General features: G+C 36.7%; 1 protein-coding gene across 1 annotated transcript; it reads right to left on the minus strand.

The window, feature by feature from the left end:
• Positions 1 to 217: 217 nt before the first annotated feature.
• On the minus strand, positions 218 to 5,832 carry LOC121416083 (DET1 homolog). Its single transcript, XM_041609539.1, has 3 exons — positions 5,571 to 5,832; positions 1,618 to 3,155; positions 218 to 1,228 (listed from the first exon to the last, which is right to left on the minus strand). Exons 2-3 carry the CDS (start codon positions 3,135 to 3,137, stop codon positions 1,036 to 1,038), a joined length of 1,713 nt encoding a protein of 570 aa, XP_041465473.1. The 5' UTR covers positions 3,138 to 3,155; positions 5,571 to 5,832; the 3' UTR covers positions 218 to 1,035.
• Between the last annotated feature and the right edge of the window lie 3,375 nt (positions 5,833 to 9,207).

Raw genomic sequence — 9,207 nt, forward strand, 5'->3', positions numbered from 1 at the left:
CAACTGCACATGGTGTAAACTAACCTTTGTGTAGCATACAAGGAGGCTGCGGAAAAAGATACATTTTTGGGGTATTTTATAGTCGATCAAAGGGAAAGTTGTTCACATGTAACATCACACATCCTTGTCGCATTGCCAAAGGGAGGATCTCCATGGCATTAGTGATTGCAATATTCAAATGCTCATACCTTTCTCATTATTTGTCAGATATTTTCTCAAACTTTCGTTTGCTCTTATTCTTTTATTTTTCTGTTTCGACACTTGTTCCAAAGGTTTCATTTCACTTTAAATAGGTCACCTTGGAAATAGAGCCAAGTCTTGCAGCAAGTAGGTTGCAAATCCATTGTGCATTGCAAGCAGGGGGTATGCATTTACTTCCAGACTACACAGAATTAAAATAGTTGTACCATGCTAAAGAGTAGGGTGGTAGAGATTCTATATAGATTCAGAGAGTTGTACAGCTGGATGTGACCATAATATGCAAGATGTACAGAACATAAGAATTCACTTAAGAGTTGATTACAGCTGTGATGCACTCGCATGAAAAATGCATAATCACTTGTAACAAAGACTTTGATTTCACTCAAAGTAATTTTAAAAGTCAGAATTGCAAATTTGTGATCAGTTTCATGAACTCATACATCATATTTTGAATGCTGTTGGATTTTCCTAAAATACTCTTTTGTAATACATTTTTCTTCAAGATAAAAGTCTGACATGCTTGTGTGTTTGTTTTGTTTTATATAAACATTATAAATCCAACAAGGACTTCCCCTTGACAGGAATTTGTCAAGTTTGCTAAACAAGTCCTAAAGTTTTTTTTTTCAATGTATGAACAAAATTTGATGTGCCAGATATTACACTTTAACAAACTAATCAAGCTCTCACAAAGTTACTAAAATCAAATGAACCTGTTGATTAATAAATTCTGTAAATGTCCATTTAGGCTCCACACAGGGACTAGTCGGTTCCAACAGTTCAAATGTCACTTCCCCTTTCCAAAAGATTTGTCCATGAACAAAATTGTAACAATCCTCAGTCTGCTGGTTGGTGACGCACATGGAAGTTGACCACATACTCTGTGTTTGTCCTCTGAACGGAGATAGCGAAAGGTTCATACGGATGGAAGGTGAAGGCCACTAGTCGACGAGCTGATGGAGGGGAAGGACGTCCTACGAGGCCGGCATGGATCTTGAACTTCAAGATGCCTGAATCTCTAGCATAGAACCTGAAGATTGGAAATAAAAGTGAATTAATATCAGAGTACTATACAATGGGGTAATACTTCAAGGAGTTAGTAAGTACTTGCTTATATTTCCAAGATTTCATATAAATATTTGATTTAATCTATGTTTTATAAATTTATATTTAATCATTATACATCTAGTGGAAATGGAGAGGGAATCTTGCATCAAATATAAAGATGAAACTAATAGCAAATTGATCTTCAATAAAAGGAGTGTTTCAAACTGAATTTAATGTCCTAATATATAGGCCTATCTATTTCAAATTTGAACAAATATGCAATTATTCTATTGTTCAAAATTAAATCATTCAACTGTGTTACACTCCTGACATTTAAAGCTAACTGCTCTCAAAAGAAACTTTAATTCATACCTGATAGGGTAGTCCCCACATGCTTTAGGTCTCTCCATCACTGACACCCACTTATCATCATAGCTGAAAAGGGACAGGTCCAAGTACGGGCTGCTACTGTAGGACTGAGAACTGATTGGCAACTGAGCAAGAAGTCTTTTGACAGCTTCCATGTGCCCTCCATATTTGGCATTGATGATTGTGTGCTTGAATCTCCTCTGTATCTGTCTAGCATAAACATTGCTTGATGCTGAGCAGGTCAATTGGGTGTGAGCATGAAGTGTGGCATTTCGGAAGAGGTCACAAAAGTTTTCCAGCAACTCCAGGAGCTCTTCAGAAGTATTCTCAAAGACAGAAACAACTTCAGTTGTGACCATGTTGTAGACAACAAAGAAAGATGGTTGGGAAGTTGGATCAGTCATCCGTAATGTCACCACATCCTCACTGGCATACTTAATCAGAAGGTGTACTTCATCAAGCAATTGCATCTTCCACATCCGTAACCACCTGAAGATATCAAAGTGTTGATAGAAGTGCCTCATGGCAATGGGTGTCCCTTCTCTGTGAGCACGCTTCCAAAGGTACACAAGCAGCCTGTGCTTCAAGGAGTTGATGCAAGCGTCACGGAAAGGTCGTTCATTTTGGCTAGAGTTTGAGGAGGGCATTTCATATCGCAAGATGGATATAGCCAAGGCATCATCCTCATGACAAAACCTTCCAATAGTCCTTACATCCAGGAACCTACCATCTGCAGTCACTTGAAAGATATGAATGGTTTGCTGCTGCACAGACAGAACAGCTAGAATGTTTTTGTAGAGATAGAGCCCCTGATTGTGGGACAGGAAGATCTTGTCACACTTGAATGTCCGAGTATCACATAAGACACCCATCTGCAAGTCTATCAGATGAAGGGAGTAATCTTCAAGAGGAGATCGGTGAGTTGGTGATACAGACTCATTATTTCTATACATGTCATAAAAGTGAGGATAGGGTTCATCTGGGACATAGACAGCTGATCCTACAATGACATACCTGCCATCATCGGTGAACAAACTGCATTCTCTGTTTAGGTGTTCACCATTTGGAGCTATGTTTACAGTGTGCCACAGTACAAAGAATCGTTCAAAGAGCTGACCACGGACATTATGTGCTTCTGCATCTGCCACATCTGGTTTGCTCGAGTGAAGATTCTGCAGCAGGTCACCAGCCGCAGCTGGTCCTTCAAACCTATATATCTCAAGAGAAGTCTGATCCGAGGAAAAGGCTATGAAATAGCGTCCATCCGGAGAGAACTTGCGCAAAAAACAAGGTGGCTTCTCCACATTAACAATGGTGAAGTTTGGAAAGACATTCTGATGAAATGATCTTGTGAGAGAGAAATGTGACAAATATTTCGGACGATAAATTTCTCTGAACCGTAACCGATGTACAACATTTTGGCTGGGGATCTTTCGTATTTTGATCTTGGCTTCATAGCTTATATCGGGTTTGCTGCAAATCTTGGTCTTGTCAAGGTTGGATCCTTTCTTTGACACTTTCATCTTCACTTGTAAGAATACCTGTAATCAGAGGGATTAACAAATACGACTACAGTAACTTCTCAAGTTGATGGTAGTTAAAACAAGAATACAAAATTCATTTTTCTCGATATTGTTGCTGATCAACCAGCAGTAGCAAAGCATTATTGGCAACATTGATATGATTGATGATAAATCATCATCAAAATTTCAAAACATGATGATAAAATAAAAACTTGAGTCATGCCTTGCTTTATTGAATGTTGTTGTTGTATCCCAGATAGTACCCGGGCGAATAGATTCAATAATTTTACTTCTGTGACCACTCATTCAATAACAACCCTGTAACTGATCATCAGATCGGCAGCTGATAACTAGGCCCGTTTCGGGTACACGTGTACACGCACGGTCAAGTCAGTGCACGTGTACTAAATTCCATCACCGTGTACACGGTAGCATCTGCATAAAGCTTGCGTGGGACTGAAAAGTCAGTGAACAAGCTCACAGCCTCACATTAATTCTTAGTTCTAAGACACTGCACATGTTTTAATCACTAATATATTTCAATTAACCTTCCAAAATCGCCGATTTAATCCACATTTATTCTGGAGACTCAAGTTTTTGTACCACACGAAATGGGTATGCTCCGGTCAGTGCAGGGCCCTAGTTAGCGCCGACGTTCGTTGGATGCGCATTTTGCATACTGTACCGTACATACATGCACAGATCGCTGCAGAATTGAGTGTAACTGAAGTTATCGATTGATTTTCATTATTTTATTGCCAATTTGAGGAGCGTGTGTTTGTAGGCTTGTAGCACATGTGTATGAGCGTATAACACCTAACGAGACTCGAAAGCGTTCTTCAATCACTTTTAGAGCCAATTTGAGAATCACCAATTGCGACAGCGATCATTGCTCCAGTTACGTGTTATACGCTCATAAACATATGCTACAAGCCTACAAACACACGCTCCTCAAATTGGCAATAAAATAATGAAAATCAATCGATAACTTCAGTTACACTTAATTCTGCAGCGATCTGTGCATGCATGTACGGTACAGTATGCAAAATGCGCATCCAACGAACGTCGGCGCTAACTAGGGCCCTGCACTGATTTACTTTTGCATTCTTTATTAATTTAATGCGCTGCTAAGCTGAGTAAACTTTTTAATTGCACCAATTTTTGTGGATTGATACTTCTAACTTCTCAGGTAAGCTTTAAAACCGTGACTTAGGCTACATGTAGGAAACACTGAAAACATACTGTAACTCACTCTCACTCAGTGTTTACAACGTGTACACGACCGAAAAACATGCCGTGTACACGTGCATCAAAAATGGACTTTCAAACCGGGCCTACTAATAACGATCTAATCATGGCTGATTGGCTCTTTTACCCCCTATCGCCGATCATACAATGTGTATCGGGATGACCGGTGGCCATTTGAAATAACTCTAGGTGCAATATTTAAACAGTTTTGAGGTCAAAACAATTTTAAAACACTTCCTTTCAGATCGTTCAATAATTTCGAGATCACTAATGCGTCATTTATAATTCTGTTTGGAGAATGGGAGTTCATAAAGGAAGGTATATCAAATATATTTTTACTTGTTAGCACATCAAAACTAGGGCTGTTATCGATAATGTCTTTATCGCTAGTCCTGTTGATAATCCCTTGTTTTTTGCCACTTAGCAATATCGATATTAACCTTTCTCTCATTGCGATAATACAGTGATTTTCCGCAATTTCAAGGAATTCACAGAAATGGCCCTTTGAAAGTGGCTTTTCATATAGGAGTTCAAAATGGAAGGTATATTAAATATTTTTCCTTGTTATCAATTTCCACATATTCCTGATCATCCATTTAGTAATCTGAGATATATAGGACTTCTATTCTGTTTTTTGGAGAACAGGGGTTCATTATGGCAAGTTTATAGAATTAATTTTAGCCCTTGGTACCTTAAAACAACTTTGAAACATGTTTCGATCAATAGTTTATGGATATGTGACGTTGGGGACTTTTCTCATTTGCCTTTCTGATTCTCGACTGCTCTAGTCTAGGAAAATGCGTCTTTATACAGAAACATGTACACTTCTTTTTCAGAAAACAAGAGTTCTTTCCTTTGTTATATAAATCGCTAGCACCTCAAAACACTTTGAACATATCCCGACAAAAAAATCCCAAAACTTCGAGATAAACGACGTAAAATTCCTATATTTTGTGCGGATTTATCATTTGGTGTGCCTCGCCCTTGCGCTAGCCGATCCAAATCACTCACACGTTTTGCGAGCGCGAGGTTAGTAATATTAGTATACATAAGTTAAATCTGACTATGTCTCTTAGTCTTATTAATGAGAGAGAAGTATATTTTGTACTGCAATAATTTAGTGAGTCCGTCGCCGGCCGTCATTTTTCATATCGCCTTTTCATGCACTTATGTATGTATACTTACACGAATATAGACATGTGGGGCACGGCACTTGTCTTGCTTCTCATTAGCAATCACAGTACCTCATTGCTCATTCCATCAATTGCTGAATTGTGCATCTTAATACAACAATGAACAATTCTTGGCTTAGTTATGATGAATATCTCCTGAAAAATCGGTTAGCATCCATACTCGCAGTGTACAATCAAAGCCACTCTAACTTGAAATTTGCAGACTACCAAGCTCAAGTAGCTGAGTAGTGGTACTCCTTAGCTTGATAGAAATTGATAAAGACCAACGAACGTAGAGGGTAGCTAGTGTTCGTGAGCGTTGATGGTGAAGACTGGTAGACGGTGCTCATAAACCTGTGGGATATAGTTTGAAAAAAGGTGCACTGAGAGTTGGGTGTGCAATTTCTATTGTAAAAAGAACAACAACAAAATAAAAATAAGAAAAAAAAACCACATACACAAAAACCCCAACTTGCCCCAAATTCTAACACAAATACAGCACACAAAACATAAACCAAAGATGAAATCCAAGCGAAAAAGGCAAGTTTTTTAAGAAGAAACGAACTAGCGATAGGCCCTACTAAAATGTTTTCTTATATTTCATCACTTTCATTTGATCATATTCTAAATACATGTGTCTGCGTGTCACGCGGAGGGGAGGGGGATATAACGTTATGCCATAATATTAAATAAACTGAATCCATTGAAACAACTTAATGCGATTAAAATTGAGTTAAAAATAAAAACAGAAAGGAATCAGGAAATGACTATATGATTGATCGATCGATGACAACCGATAAATCGAGAGCTGTAGATCAACATATAAAATATTTGCATTGAATTTTTAAATGGATGTCGTATTGTTCACATGTTTTTTCCAAAATGAATGGAGTCTATTAAAAACAAATACTTATCTGTCCCATTGCCTCAAGGTATAAAAAACAACAACATATTTTTGCTATATAAAAACAATTTCCATCTCGTTCATTCTTATTTTCTGACGGAATGATTTTTGAATCAAATTCTTTGTAGAAGTATTATCAAGAAGATTTCTTTAAACTATAAACTCTTTTCTTTTTCAATTGTGCTACGATATGGCATGAGACAGAAACTTTACCGAAACTCATTGAACAATACTTGATATTAAATGCAGAGTTGGGAATAAATTTTTATGGGATCATATAATTTTTGCTGGCTGAAATTATATTTGTCAAATATATTATTAGTTTTGAACTCTTCTTCTTTGGTGAATAAGAACAAGAGTTTAATAGGTATTCAAAACACAGAAAATATGCGCCAGAGGCTATAAACCCGCTCTAGAGAAGTATTCCCCCTTTATTTATGATTAAATACAATGCATATTGCAAAGTGTCCCGTGCGTGCATCATTCATAATTACGTCTGAAATACCACCATTACATAGCTATCGTGTCTATTCTTCAACGTAAACAGTTTATTAAAAAAAATAGAATTATATATTTAAATGATTAATTACCACCTCCAAATTCTCCAAATTTCATATCTAATCGACCTATCATTAAACTTGACATGCTTGATGTAATAAAAGAAAATGGGCTTATAATAAATTGCAATTATGAAAAAGGGTTTCTAAGAAAAATAAAGATAGCCAATATGAGATGGGATTATGAGGAAAAATTTTTCCTTAAAACACTAACTATTTTCAGGTCTCATCATAATTTATATTTGCCTTATATACTTATCAATCGCAATATTTGATTTTGATTGATGGAATTCGCAAAAAGATGATTAACTGGCATATTGAAATATAAGCAATTGCAATTTGATTGAGTCAACTTTTCAGGAGTTGCTTTCACTGGTTCAACATCAAAGTCTCGTGCGACATTTTTCTGTTCTTTCACCATTAAAATTTGTTCTTTACAAGTGCAATAAGATGAAATTCTTTGAGCACTTCTTTACTTAGCGCCATTTAGGTATTTTGTAGTACTAAAGAGCTTTCCTACGCATAGTTTCTTGGATTTTGGTAAATATTGTTATGAAAAGAAATGCATGCTGAAAGGGCCTGCGCCCACATAATGATTATTTTCAGATATTAAACATACTTCATATAATTATGTTAACCTCAAAAGTTTTAAGGATAGTGGGTTATGGACTTTCGGAAAATGGAATGCAAATTTTGTTGATAGTCATTCATATACATACGAAGCTGCATGTCACAATCCTGTCGAAAATCCCGCGAAAATCCTACGTATTTATTCAAAGTTTTGGTGCAAAGAAGGGGAGGGGTGGCAGTGACGTACCAGGGGTCACGGCATGGGGTGGGGGCACCAACAAAAATTTGGAGACACTTAGTTAGCTCGCGAAGCGCACTCAGTTGCCAGGAATAGTGACCTAATAGAGACATTTTCAGGACAGTGCCATATACGGATGTGTATCTCACTGATCAAATAATGTGAGCGCGAACTGAAAATTGTTCATATTCAGACCTAAAATATTAATATGAACTATGAACAATGATAAACAAATTTTTGTAATCAATATTAACTTTTGCATCTCATTAATCAAATATTGCGAGCGGGAAGCGCGAGCTGAAAATTTTTGATATTCAAATCAGAAAAAAGGGACAATTTAAGGACTGATTTTAGGAATTCACAAAAGGAGCAGACATATCTCGCCAATTCACTTATGTGAAGGTAAGCACGGCAGGACCTTAAGATGGGGCAATCAGTTTAAGTAGTCATGAAAAAGAAGCATATGTCACTACATAAAACAATAATAGCTCGAAGTGTGATCTGTATTGACTTGAATACGGGAGGTTTAATAAATATATCACGTTAAACAGAAAATGCGAGGCCCTGAGCGAATTATGTTTCATAAAGTTATGAAAAATATTTCTTATGTAATATAATATAACACAGTAATGAACAATATTTGTTTTTTTTCCCCACTACGTTTCTATTCCTTTCCCCCTCTTTTTCTCCTTTCCCCGGTTTTTTTGCCTTGTCTAGCCGTTACGCCACTTGGGGGGGTATTTATTCCGATCAGTATGGTAAAAACGGTTTGCATAAATCATACGTGGTATATTTTTTTTTGATTAGGCTATCCTAAGTCATGAAGAACTCCACAAAGCTGCAGTGAGGTGATTTTATTTTCTTTTACAAATAAACTCTCAGAAATTCAATTTACCACCTCAAGAGTTCGTTCAAATATGAACCTAGTAATTGTTGGTCATACAACCCTAGTTCTTTTGCATGGAATTTTGTTTCAACTAACAGTTGGTAAGTCCATATTTGAACTAGACTTTGGGTTAGTTAAAACATTTCTAAGAGTCTAGGCCGACATGACAACTTAATTATTCGAGTTGATCGCACTTTCCTGGCGGTTTGTGAAAACCTGCCCAAAACGGAAAGTATCGGAATGTAATCCAAAATTATTTGATCAAGTTAAAAAAAATAGCTAAATTGGAAATTCAATCATTGTAAGGAATCACAGAGTTTTGAATCTGAACATGTTTTATCAACCCAGCACACTATTTGCTGTGAGATCTATTTGTATTTTGTATGTCATTTTATTTTTTATTTCACCTAGCATTGCCACTCATCTTAATTTCTCACTCAATTTTGACACCATTCTGTTACTTTTAGAAGTATAGAGCCATCACAGGTAGTGAAG

Source organism: Lytechinus variegatus, chromosome 5, assembly GCF_018143015.1.
Source record: "Lytechinus variegatus isolate NC3 chromosome 5, Lvar_3.0, whole genome shotgun sequence".
Classification (NCBI taxonomy): Eukaryota; Metazoa; Echinodermata; class Echinoidea; order Temnopleuroida; family Toxopneustidae; genus Lytechinus; species Lytechinus variegatus.